General features: G+C 43.0%; 1 protein-coding gene across 5 annotated transcripts in view; it reads right to left on the minus strand.

Moving 5' to 3' along the window:
• nf1a (neurofibromin 1a) overlaps positions 1–13,081 on the minus strand; it is a 77,701-nt gene that overhangs the window by 46,616 nt on the left and 18,004 nt on the right. For 4 of the 5 annotated variants that reach the window (XR_004025380.1, XM_030776292.1, XM_030776291.1 and 1 more), the window contains exons 14-29: positions 12,647–12,760; positions 12,398–12,477; positions 12,018–12,141; positions 10,938–11,184; positions 10,521–10,594; positions 9,210–9,293; positions 8,399–8,743; positions 7,641–7,780; positions 6,442–6,564; positions 5,954–6,037; positions 5,598–5,714; positions 4,294–4,475; positions 3,310–3,521; positions 2,939–3,100; positions 2,556–2,659; positions 2,172–2,307 (exon numbers count right to left, since the gene is read on the minus strand). Coding sequence is in view for 4 of the 5 variants with exons in the window: in XM_030776292.1 (XP_030632152.1) it covers positions 2,172–2,307; positions 2,556–2,659; positions 2,939–3,100; positions 3,310–3,521; positions 4,294–4,475; positions 5,598–5,714; positions 5,954–6,037; positions 6,442–6,564; positions 7,641–7,780; positions 8,399–8,743; positions 9,210–9,293; positions 10,521–10,594; positions 10,938–11,184; positions 12,018–12,141; positions 12,398–12,477; positions 12,647–12,760 (2,328 nt within the window). In the remaining variant the exon portion in view is untranslated. Of the gene's footprint in view, positions 1–2,171; positions 2,308–2,555; positions 2,660–2,938; positions 3,101–3,309; positions 3,522–4,293; positions 4,476–5,597; positions 5,715–5,953; positions 6,038–6,441; positions 6,565–7,640; positions 7,781–8,398; positions 8,796–9,171; positions 9,294–10,520; positions 10,595–10,937; positions 11,185–12,017; positions 12,142–12,397; positions 12,478–12,646; positions 12,761–13,081 lie in introns of all 5 variants that reach the window. The other variant, XM_030776290.1, reaches the window with a different exon arrangement.

The following is a 13,081-nucleotide window of genomic DNA, read 5'->3' on the forward strand; positions in this document are numbered from 1 at the left end:
GATTTGGAGGGTCCAAAAAAAAAAAGTCCAAAACTGTGACAGGCTCATAATTTCAGAAAAATACCAAAATCTTGAAAAACTTCAGCTCATGTCAAATAGGGACGCTCCGATCGTTCAGCCGCGGATCATTATCGGCCAGTATTCAATCTAAACGGTTTGATCGGAGCTCTCTTTACAGGCCGATCAGAAGATCCGATCATATGACGCAAAATACGCGAGGCATTTCTCTGTGCGCGGCAAAAGAAGCTCGCTAAAATGGCTTTACCGGTCTGGCAGTTCTACAAGGTGTCCGAAAAAGACAATAAAATCGCTATATGCAAGGTGTATGAAGCGGTACTCCCTCGTGGTGGAACGCAACAATGACAATTTAATACCACGAACCTCATTAGACATCTAAGAATTTGTCACGTCAAAGAATACGGCAAGTATTAAAGGCAAGCCAACACAAAGTCAGAAAAGCGAGTTAACCTAGCAACTCAGTCGTCCCTCACTCAGTTGTCAGTTAGGGAGACATTTAAACGGCAGGAACCCTATAGCAGCGACAGTAAGAAGTCAAAAGAAATATCAGCCAAGATAATAAAATTCATTAGATTCAATGGAATTTATTGCCTTATACAAGTTATAAGCTAACGTGCCTTATGCTTTCTTATGCTTTGAAACATAGTGTATAATGTTGAGCACATTAGCTTTTCTTCCATAGGAGCATAGGTTATCAGTTTCTTCATAATCTACATGACCTAACAAGAGAATGGAATATGTTGCATATGTGGCCTTCCAATAAACAGTTGTCAATCTATGATACTTTCTCAGCTCCTACTTATAATATTTCTGCAATGCTGTTAAGAATAGATACTTTTATTGCTATAAATAGTAAATAAATAAACAATGCTAAACAAAAAACAGAGCACTTTAAATGCAAGGTGAGGTGAGGAGATTGTGATTCTGGTGATCAGTGATCAGTTCCAAAAACCCTGATCTAGTTATCATGCCTATCATAAAAGCAATTAGGCCTGAACTCAGAAATGTTATAAACATTTCCCTTCAGATTTGAGAGTAAGAATATTCTTTGCAGGAAAGTAAATAAATAAAAATAAAAAATAAGCAAAGGTGACCTTCCTGTGACATTTAGTTTGGAATATTCACCCTACACAAGTTCCTGTATCTCTCTTATAGTGTAAATGCCACATAAAAATAATAGTTTCAGGATCCTGTAAAGGCCAGAGTATATGACTAAGCCTGAGACATGTGCATTAATAATGCAATTCATCATAAATAATCTGGCTGCAGTCATGTCATACTCACATACTGACCTCAGCAAAACTGGGCCTGCTTATTCTCATCTAAGCATTACAACATCAACAAAAAAAAAAAACTAACTACCTAATCTATGTTCATTAAAAAAAAAAAAATAATACTGCTCACCTCCAACTAATTTTGTCTACACTACATGAGCCAAAAATCTGAGTGAGGAATGGAGCAGTTAGTGTTTTCCAGGAGCGGTGAGAGCAGACGATCAGGCAGAGGGGAAGCAGCGTGTGACGTGACAGCAGTCACCACAGTTCAACTGACTGAGCCATGGGCTTACAGACCTGATCTCTCCTCCACCTCAAACTGGTTCTAGGCCTCGGGATAAAGACAGAGGCCGAGAGTGGGCAGATGGCTGAGTGTTTGGAGGTGAGAGATGGTTAATGACGATGTGTCTCATTCAAAAGGCACGACTAAACCACTCATTATTTTAAATGACCGTGAATAACAATGCGAGTGGTCTCGTATGTATCCTAATGCAAACATTAATGCAAGTCTAACTACATTTAAAGTCATCCAGGGATTTTGCAGATAATACTTCAAAGTTTGATGTTATTTCTAGGCTACAGACTGCGTTTATATTAGACATGGCACACATGCATTTTGACAGGCAGTTTGGGGCAGAATACACAGATAATACACTTTGACCAAGCTTTAAATATAGGCAGAAAGACACAACCACTGAGCAGACACATCTCCTCTGTGCATACACTAGTATAAATTGCCATACCACCTGTGTAGGAGTGTGTGTGTGTGTGTGTTTGTGTGTGCGTGTGCCTGTGTGAACAGTGATCATTGCGTGGTCAGGGGAACCTGGCTGAGGAAGAGGGGAGCAGTGTTGCTTTACCCTGGTGCGGCTGGCGTACCTGATACAGGCAGTGACACACACTGCGTAACTGGGGAGGAAACTCCCCTGACGAGTTTATGATGGCCAGGAAGAAACGATCGGTCATCTGCAGCAGGTTGCGTTGGTTCTCCTCCAGGTTTTCTGTCTGCTCCAGCCTGTAGACGAGAAGAAACCACATGTGAAACTGCCAACAGGAACCAAACACTTAATTGGTGTCTGTCCGAAGTGCAGACGACACGGGGGCCGTCCTGCGTTAGTGTATGAAATCCTTGACCTAACTGATGCAGATGGCACTTCAAAGCAAAGAAGGAAACCCCTCAGAGTTGTTTACAACATCATTTTTTTCTGTAACCTGCTACAGCTTTGGGCTGAACTGGTATTAGTTTGGCCTAGATGGGTTTACCTAGTGGGATCCACTTCAAAACTGATCTGCTGCCACTCAGGGGTCGTGATAACTCCCCTCAGCAAAGGTTCCAGAAGCTTCTGCAGATATGCTGCACCATACACCTGACCAGAGGAGAGAGGAAAAGGAGATTTGCTTCGATCTTAATTTAGAGTTGCAGTTTAAAATTTCAGATGAAATATTTTGGGCTCTGGGATCTTAAAAGGAAAAAAAAAAAAGTGGTTTGAAAGTGGTTTTGTCGGCAAACAAAAGTGAAACTGCACATCACACATCATTTCTCTTGAAAACCAACCACTGAGCCAACAGGTGTACTGTGTAACACCTCAGTTTACAGGGAAATGGTGAATAACCAGTAGTTTGGGGGGGGGGGGGGGGGGTTGAACCTTGAAACAGAAGGTCATGATTTTGCTGGCCAGGCTGTTGCCACGAAAGAGCGTCTGCATGGAGTCAGCGAGCTCCACCTCCTTGGAGAACATGTTCCACAGGAGCTGGTACAGGAGGTGCCTGGAGTCAAACAACGTCACCAAGACTCTCGCCAGTTCATCCTGAAAAAGACAACACAAACAAACCCCTACATACCCACTCGTGTGTGACAAGCTGTTCTCAAATCCCTAAAGCGCGCTCTCTCTCTCTCTCTCTCTCTCTCTCTCTCTATTTACCATCATTTGACCACATTTAACAAAAACTCTTTCGATGAAAAAAATAAAAGTATCGATGCCACCCTCAGTGCCAATGAGTAGGGTAGAGTACATACCCACTGGGAGCAAGGCACAACATTGGCCAACGCCATGGCGATGGGTAACTCGCCCTGGTCGCCCATCATAGTGACCAGTTCCACCAGTCTCTCAAAGCGATCTGCCAGCACGGTCTCAGCCAGCGTGTCAAACTCTGTCCCCTGCTGCAGGATTTTGGTCAGCACCTCCATGAAGGTGGCACGCGTCTGCAGATCTTTGTGGTAACCCAGGCCTGTAGAAGAACAGAAAATGTTTCTCTGCTCAGGACCACGCCCACAAGACACAGGCCAACTCAAATTTTTTTTTTTCTTTTCTTCATTTTAAATTAAAGCGACAACTAGAATTAAAGTACACAGCCCTATTGAGTCACCAACTGTCAAAAAGAGAGAAATCTGCAGCCTAACAGTGTTACATTCACTTTAAAAGCTCAAATAATTTATGGGAAAAGTTAAACTACACTATTAGTCTTACACTAATAGTTAAACTAAACTATTCATAATAAGACAAAAAGAGGAAATTAGAACTAAATAAATAAATAAACAGTACTCAAGATTCTTGTGCTGAAAAGGAGGAACATCAACTGAACACCAAGTCAAAAACAAGAGAAAGGAAAGGATGAGAGGATATGGTTTTGCAAGGTGCTAGCTTGTTAACTACATTCCTTTGTAACCAAAGATGTGAAACATTAGGGTGTAATCAAACTCACTGGGGAACTCTGTCTTATCTGTGAAGTGAATAATGTACGTGTGTGTGTGTGTGTGTGTGTGTGTGAGAGAGGGAAACAGAGAGAAAGAGAGAGATAGATTTTAATACCAGTCATTTTTGACGACATGTTTACACCGAAGAAACAGGAACAAAAAACAAGTGTGAGGTGGAGCAGAGACAGACAGATCTAAAGTAGAGTTGAGTTCCACTTAGCTGCTATAAGACCTAACCCTCAGACAGACAGACAGACAGAGAGAGAGACAGACAAACAGACAGACATCTCTCGTCTCAAAACTCACCGATGGAGTGCATGAGGCCACTGTCCACGTTGGCGTTGAGGAGGTTGGACATGGCCAGGACAGTGCAGTGACGCAGAGACGCCAGACGTCGCGACATACCCCGTTTGCGCCCTGCCACCTGCTGCCCCTCATCCTCCGCCTCACTGCAGTCATTCAGCAGGTTCATGAACAGAGTGAAATACCTAAGCCAGAGAGAGAGAGAGACAGAGAGAGAGACAGAGAGAGAGAGAGAGAGAGAGAGAGAGAGAGAGAGGGAAAAGAGAGGGGGGGCTGATCCTTGTTTTCTGTGAAATGAGGATGTTCACGCTGCATTTTGCTTCATCAGTGCAGACCCACAGAACTGTCCTATTCAATTCTTTCTCAGCACTAACAGGAGTAGAGAAACACTGGTCTGGATTGTTTCTAACCAGTGTCCACAAACATGTATGTAGTGTGTGGGGCCCTTACACTCTAAAGACCCCAGGGTTTAAAGGTAAACAGATGCTCGTGTATTGTGTTCACGCACAAGGATAAAGACCAAAGCATGTGTCATAATTTAAATAGGGATGATAGTGACATGCATACAGGGTGAAGAGGTGTGGATAATTATGAGAGTGACATGCATACAGGGTGAAGAGGTGTGGATAATTATGAGAGTGACATGCATACAGGGTGAAGAGGTGTGGATAATTATGAGAGTGACATGTATACAGGGTGAAGAGGTGTGGATAATTATGAGAGTGACATGTATACAGGGTGAAGAGGTGTGGATAATTATGAGAGTGACATGTATACAGGGTGAAGAGGTGTGGATAATTATGAGAGTGACATGTATACAGGGTGGAGAGGTGTGGATAATTATGAGAGTGACATGTATACAGGGTGGAGAGGTGTGGATAATTATGAGAGTGACATGTATACAGGGTGGAGAGGTGTGGATAATTATGAGAGTGACATGTATACAGGGTGGAGAGGTGTGGATAATTATGAGAGTGACATGTATACAGGGTGAAGAGGTGTGGATAATTATGTGAGTGACATGTATACAGGGTGGAGAGGTGTGGATAATTATGAGAGTGACATGTATACAGGGTGAAGAGGTGTGGATAATTATGAGAGTGACATGCATACAGGGTGAAGAGGTGTGGATAATTATGTGAGTGACATGTATACAGGGTGGAGAGGTGTGGATAATTATGAGAGTGACATGTATACAGGGTGGAGAGGTGTGGATAATTATGAGAGTGACATGTATACAGGGTGGAGAGGTGTGGATAATTATGAGAGTGACATGTATACAGGGTGGAGAGGTGCAGTTTACACACTTCAGAAACAGCTGAGATTTGGCCTCCATCAGCTCCACTCCATCACCCTCCTCCGGCTGCAATGGCAAACCAGCCAACAGGGATACCACAGCCTCCATACTGGCCTGGTCCAGATCCCTACACACACACACACACACACACAGACGCACACGTGCAGGTGCACAGATACACATGCACAAAAATAGTAATTTCATTTTTTATAAAGGAGTTCCTTAGTATTCTGTTTAAGGAAATAAAATACACATATGGACATATTGAGTGACTTTCAGCATTGCCATGGAAACAATCTTTCCACATGTGAGCGCTGTGGCATGTTGGGAAACTGTTTGGATGTGTTGTTATATGTCAGACTGTACCTGGTCAGACATTTGATGTCATCATCAGCCGCCTGATTGGACGTTCCCATGACCCAGTCCGTCAGGTACTCCACCATCTTATTCCTACAGCCAACACAAAAAACACAAAAATCACTCACAGGCCACATGCCCACGTGAGCCGAGACAAGCATCAGTGTGAGAGCCCACAGACACCCTCTGAACTTCAGTTAAATTAACTCTGAGGAGGATGACGAAGGCTGTGATGAAGACATACTGGACTCAAAACAGAGCAAACTCAACACAGACCATCTCTCGCACAGTCTGCACTAAAAGGTCTCTGAAATTCAGTGATGAAATTCAGGATGTCAGACTGTCACAGAATACTGAGCATGCCCAGTGGCTGTGGCTTGTTGTGTTTGATCTGAGCCATGTGGGAGGTGTTTGTGTGGATATAAAAAGATAAATGAGGATTAATGAGAAAGGTAAAGACAGAGGAGGGGTAATGTGGACAGGGGTGCTGGCCTTACCTGAATTTCATCTCCTGGCAGAAGGACAGGTCGTCCCTACGCTCCATCATCACCTCCACCAGCTGACAAAGCTTGGTCTTGATCTGGATGGCGTGGACCACGTTTCCCAGGATACGCACGTACCTGCACGACAGGTAAAGAAACAGGCCGTGAGAGGCAGGGAGACCTTTATTCCAATCGTGGCTGGTCACATTATAATTACTTTTCACGATCTGCGACTGCATTCATACGACAAACATGTAATCTATGCATTCTCTTCTTGTGTTATATGACCTAAAAATACACTGACGTTACACTGAGTCAGTAAATGTGAAGAGCCAGGAAAAAACAAACACCGCTTCGTGAAACTTCATGTGCCGAGGCAAAAAAAGTTACTAGTTTGGGACTCCTGGCCTGTACGTGCGTTTGACGGCTTGTTCAGGTATCAGGTAGAGAAGCAGAATAAGGTGTCAGGCGTTTAAGTATGACTGTGTAAAAGATGCAGTTAGACTTTGTGACGTAGGGGAAGTGTTTAGAGAAAGCTGTGGTCCAGCAGTTCTGTGTAAACATGAAAGTTGACATGAGTGTGTGTCCTCTGATTAGACAGAGTGAAAAAGGGATGTGGAGAGAGAACTTTTTTTTTTTTCTTCCACTGAACCACCACTGTGGAAACTCAACACTGAGTGCTCTACATTCAACACACCTACACACACAAGCAAAACCTCCTCTGACTTGGTCTGGATCTCATTCCGTCAGCTGCCTTTTAAGTCACTGTTGTTTTTTCCAGTCCTAGCCCCACAATTCACTACCACTGAGTTATTCTTTTGTGCATCACTCAATTTTGCACCTGGTTGTTTGTCATGGTTTTATTAAATCTACCACTCACAAATTGAATGAAGCTAAAGTTTACATTTTATTCTTCTTAATTCTTATTTTTCTTCTTATATTAATTTTAATACCTAGCAGGGTCTTCCTCTGAACTGTGCAGTTAGAGCAGAGGTTATGTAAGGATAAAAGTGTCACAACCTGATCTGAGTCCGGTACTCGGTTTTACCCAAGTAAGGATGAAAGTGTCACACCCTGATCTGAGTCCGGTACTCGGTTTTACCCAAGTACGGATAAAAGTGTCACACCCTGATCTGAGTCCGGTACACTGTTGCTGGTAAGAACTGGGTGTTTGAATTAGAATTCTGCATCGTACACGGTGACCTTTGTCTGACCTGACAAGGTTGAGCATCATGGTCTCTATGCTGGCCTGGCCCAGGTGTTCTGAACTGCCCTCCATGTGACTGTCCAACAGGTTCTTCATTATGGCAATGGTCTGCTCCACAAACTGTGTGTTAGTGTCGTTTATAGGCACCTGTGAAGAAAAAGTCTTCAGATTATCACAAGTGTCTGTAAAAACCAACAGAACAAAACATGATAAAAACTGTGGAAGAGCATTTCCTACTGATTTGTTTTCCACACTGTACTTATACTCACCTTCCTATTCATTCATTCTTATGTTTAAGGTGCTCTTACTGAATCACATGTGTGTTTCACTGACTCGACATCTGATCCCATATAACAGTATCCATATTCATGATACTGTGGTTTCTGCTAATATTTCACTCATTACTCTGCCATCTTGTGGACTTTGGATGAAAAGCACCATTTGCTCTGCAGCACAACACCCTTTCAAGCAATACTGCAATCCTCATTATACTTTTTTTTTTTTTCACAACACAAATGTCTGTGAATACTGAATCAGTATTGTTAACACAATAGAAATGACTGGGTTCTATCACACCACTGCAAACTAAACACTGAGTCTGCCACACTTCTATTCCCACTGTGTCTTCACCTGCATGTCCAGCATCACAGTAATATTCATTTACACACTTGCATTTATCCAATGCCTCTCAAACCCAGAGAGTGGCTCAAAAGAAGCCTACGTGGGTGGCTGCATGTCCCCCGTGTTGAGGTAAGGCGTACTCACCGGTCCCTGTGTGTCGAAGAAGCGACTGATGCTGTTCTTCAGTTTGGTGAAGAGCATGGGGTACAGGGCGGGGCTTAGTTCAAGGCCCACCAGGTCTTTGACGTTGGTGCGGATCTGGAGACCCACCTTCTCGTGGTTACAAACCATGAGCGAGAGCAGCCGGTCCAAGAACTTACTGATGGGCGTCTCTGCGTTGACCTCGCAGGAGGCCATGGAGATCATGGAGCCCTTGCGTTCACTGAGGGGGCCCATGGGTGGGCTGTAGGTTCCGATGCTGGGGGTGCTACGCTGCTGCAGACACACCCCTCCCAAAGCACACAGGAAACCCGTCATATTGATCCACTCCTGGGGAGGGGGTGAGAGAAAAGTTATATTTGGGTGTAAATGATGGAGAGTTCTTGTGTGTGTCCTTGTGATGAATGGCAGAGAACATTTTCTTCTCTTACGCTGTGTCAGTATTATATATACAATTACATATACACAGATATGCAAAAGTCAAATTACAATTACATATAAACACATATGCAAAAGTCAAATTATAATTACATATAAACACATACACGAGTCAAATTACAATTACATATACACACATATATAAAACTCAGAGGGGGTGTTTTACCAAACATCAAACTAAACAGAAAACACACAGGGTGTGAGTGTATGAGGGTACCGGTCTTCACTTGCTTAGAAGTCTTATAGGCAAACACAGACTCTTAAATCGATTAGAAGTCCTACTGGAGAACACAGACTCTTAAATTGAATAGAAGTTCTACTGGAGAATACAGTAGATTTTCAGCATGTGCACACCGACCTGTCCATCCTCCACTTTGTTTTTTGGATGATTCAGTATTTGCTTTGTTGCTTGTTCCCATTTTGCATATGTGTCCTCCCAAGCCTTTGAGAGAGAGAGAGAAAGAGAGAGAGAGAGAGAGAGAGAGAGAGAGAGAGAGAGAATCAGAGAAACAGAGAAACAGACAATTACGGTGTGAAAAGATGCTGAACATCAAACACAACAAATGCGACATCCCTGCAATAGGCAGAGACATTTCAAAGTCAGAGCAAAGTGAGAACTGTAGTGAGTAACAGTAAACAGAAACAAACTACCGTAAATTTTCAAATGGTGGCCTCAACTGAAGGGAGAACCAGGCCTTTATTTGAGACAGGCCATTATTTAATGTGTTACTATACAAGCTCTACAAGATCATAATGTTAATGAAACAGCACAGATTGTTTTAAGTTTCCGAGCTATTGTGAAAGCTAAAATGTGAGAGATTGTTTAATTAAGCTGATGCAATATACATATCCGTATATTGCATCAGCTTGTGTGCAATGTTTAGCACACAGACCACACAAAAGCGGATGTTTCATGAGCATTCAAACTGCAAAATTTTCACAGATCATTTTAATGTATCAATATCACCTGAATTTGGGGAGAGAACAAAAAGCACAATTATTGACAGATTAAAACCATGTGGATCTAGCAAATGATACAACAGTTTGCAAAGAACAGTAATTCTATCACAAAATGAAATTGGTAATCATTCACTATATTTACGTCGATTAGTGTTGATTATTCTGTGAATTATTTGTTTTATTGTTAATTAAGGAGGATAAATAGGAACAGGCTGAAGTAATGACAGGTTTAAAGGTAAAATTTGTTCCTCCGTTTCCAGCTCACTGGCCATCCAAAATAAGACATTTTTTCCCTTCCATGACTTTTTCCAAGTACTTTAAATGATGCATAGGAAAAAGGAAGAGAGAGTTTTGGCAGTGATGTCCCTGAATACTAATAATGGGCCATTAACACACACAGTCCTACAGCAACCACAATACGTTATGGTATTTCTGTTAGCGTAAAAAGTGAAACTAATAGCAACAGAGTGGTGAGCATAATTACTGTATGTTGTTGATAATGCTGTGGAAATACGATGAATTTACCACCTGAACCTTTCTGTAATATATGTTTGTTTGTTTGTTTTTTTACCTGGCCTGTATTTGGGACCGGCCTTTATTTGCCTAAACAGGCAGCACCCCCAGCTATAATTTGAAACCCGGCAATTATTTGAAAATTTACGGTGATAATTTCTCAATACCAATAACAAAAAAAAAAACAGACTCTTACCTCAATGTTCCCTGCCGTTGGGTGTTCTATCCTCCTCAGCAGTGCCATTACTCTCTTCTGCAGAGTGGAACGGCCTACGCACACACACGCATACAAACACACACGTGTACACACATGGAAACACATACACATGCACACACACGCACACATCCACACAGAGAAACACCCACACACAGACAGAAACACCCATGGAATATCCATGCATGAGAACTCGTTCATCTAATCATATAATTCATCGTTCTTGTGTCATATCTTAAATATAACAAAAATAAAATACAAAAACAAAAAAAATACAAAATGAATTTCAATCCAATCAAAACATATACAATACCATCCACAAGGACTCTGAGTGTGCGTCAGTGTGTGTGTACGAGTGTGTGCAAGTGTACGTGTCAGTATGTGTCCACATGTACTGACCAGTGGGCATCATGTTGCTGATGGAGGCAAACTCCAGGAAGGTGTTGTAGTTGGGCAGGACAGTGTGTACAGGCACCTCGTCCACCCCACAGCGGATCTCCGCCTCCTCACACAGGTGGCGGAAACAGGACATGGCCACCAGCACGGCCTCCGTGTCAGGGCTCCAGAGGAACATGTAGAGACACACCTCCAGTTTGGTCTGAGCCTGTCTGCAGAAGGGCACCACGCTACCCAGCGTCGCACAGTCCTGCGCCAGGAACACCACAGCACACACACACAACTAAAACACCCATCCACAGCAACTCACTCACATTTACTCCCAACTTCCAGTCACAGCCAGGGGCACTGGTACATTACAGTCTTTATAACAGGCAGGTGTGTGTGTGGCCAAAGAGCTCTGTTTCATTTTTTTTTCTGAAAAAAACAAATGTTTGTTTGGATATCTGTAGAACTGGAGTGGAAATTCCAGACAATCCCAATCACTAGGTGATTTCAATATAGCTTCTTTTTTTTTCTTACGCGCTTTTTCCAAACAGCCTTTTGCCTCAGAGAAGGAGGAATTTAATTATAATTCTCTAGACATAGTGACCCTAATATTCACCAAAATCCAGAAAACATCCAGATGTGGTCCTTTTTCTGGCTTTTTCTGTACCTTTCAGAACATCTTTCTCCCTGTGATTCATGTTTAAATGTCATAATTACTGTGCTCATTGTGTAAAGTGTCCTCATTGAGATGGACAAATGATTTTACATGCCTGTAAAGCTCATTTTTAGCTCTTAGTCAAACAGGGAGGCTCTTCTTACAGCTCTGTCAGCCTGAGATGCACCTTATACAGCAGGACTGTCAGTGTAAAGTTAACGTTATTTTTTCCATCACTCAGAACTGTGACATTTTATAGTAATATGTAGCTAACATGTGGCGTTTTTTGACACAACTCTGATTTAGCTTAGGGCACCAGTAATTTTGATGCTGACTATATATAAACACAACAAAACAAACTAAAAACAGCAGCATCTAGCTGACATGTGAACGGCGCAGTGTGAATTGGTATAAACAGATGTTTGTTCGTTTCTTCATACTTTGTTCTTGAGAAGGAACTTGTTGCGGCAGATGAGGATCTCTCTTAACCACTTGAGGATGTCTGTGCTGTTGATCATTTGATGGCCAATCAGCTTCTTACAGATCCGGAACAGAACCTGGGAACTGGGAGAGAACACACACACACACATACATACATACCACTCTGATTACTCTCTGTACTCTTACACTCCATCTGGACCATCTTTGATGAACACTGTGTGTGAGGCTTGAATGGGCTTCAGAAGGTAGCCTCTCTTTATTAACCCGTTAGAGCAGAGGGCTGATAAAACACACCTGATCAGACACCACAGGGTTAATTCACTCTAAACCTCATCAGAGTCATTACTGAGCAGAGCCAGGACAGCCCTGCATTCTTTACCTGATGTCCCAAAACGTCTCAATGGGGGCATCTGGGTTCCACAGCTCAATCGTCTCAGGCTGGTGTAAAACCAACAGGGCCTAGTCCCAAACAAACATCACAGTCTCATGTCGCAATCTCAGAGCAACAGAGCAAAAAGGAGAGAAGTAAAGGGGGGAAGAAAAACACAACTGGAGGAGAGAGGGAGAGGATGGAGTGGAGAGAAAAAGAGAGGAAAAGACAAAGAAAGAGCTGAAGACAAGCTCTGACCTCCATAGCCTCCTGTGAGAGCTCGGTGGTGTTGGTGAAGGGAACCAGCTGGACCAGGCCAGTGATCAGCTCCGCTGTGCTGCTCTGGATCTCCTGGCCCTGTTTCCCTGGGTTCTACAGCCAGGCACACACACACACACACACAGACACACACACACACACACACACACAGGCACGAACGCACGCATGCACGCACACACACCCCATATGGCATCAATATAACCACCTTTTTCATGCCTATCACAGATTTTAATCTCCCTCAATCGGCAGTGGCTGTCACTGTCATGCACTGGGTTGGGGGGAGCCAGTCAGCGGCCTGTGGCTTTATCAGGAGTGTGGGCAGTTCCAGGGTTAGTGTTTGGTTTAGAGACACTGCTAAAGTTGGGTCTGTCTACAGTAGAAGACTGCTGCTGCTTATCCACTGATCAGCCTTTC

The sequence above is a fragment of the Chanos chanos genome, chromosome 6, assembly GCF_902362185.1.
Source record: "Chanos chanos chromosome 6, fChaCha1.1, whole genome shotgun sequence".
Taxonomy (NCBI): Eukaryota; Metazoa; Chordata; class Actinopteri; order Gonorynchiformes; family Chanidae; genus Chanos; species Chanos chanos.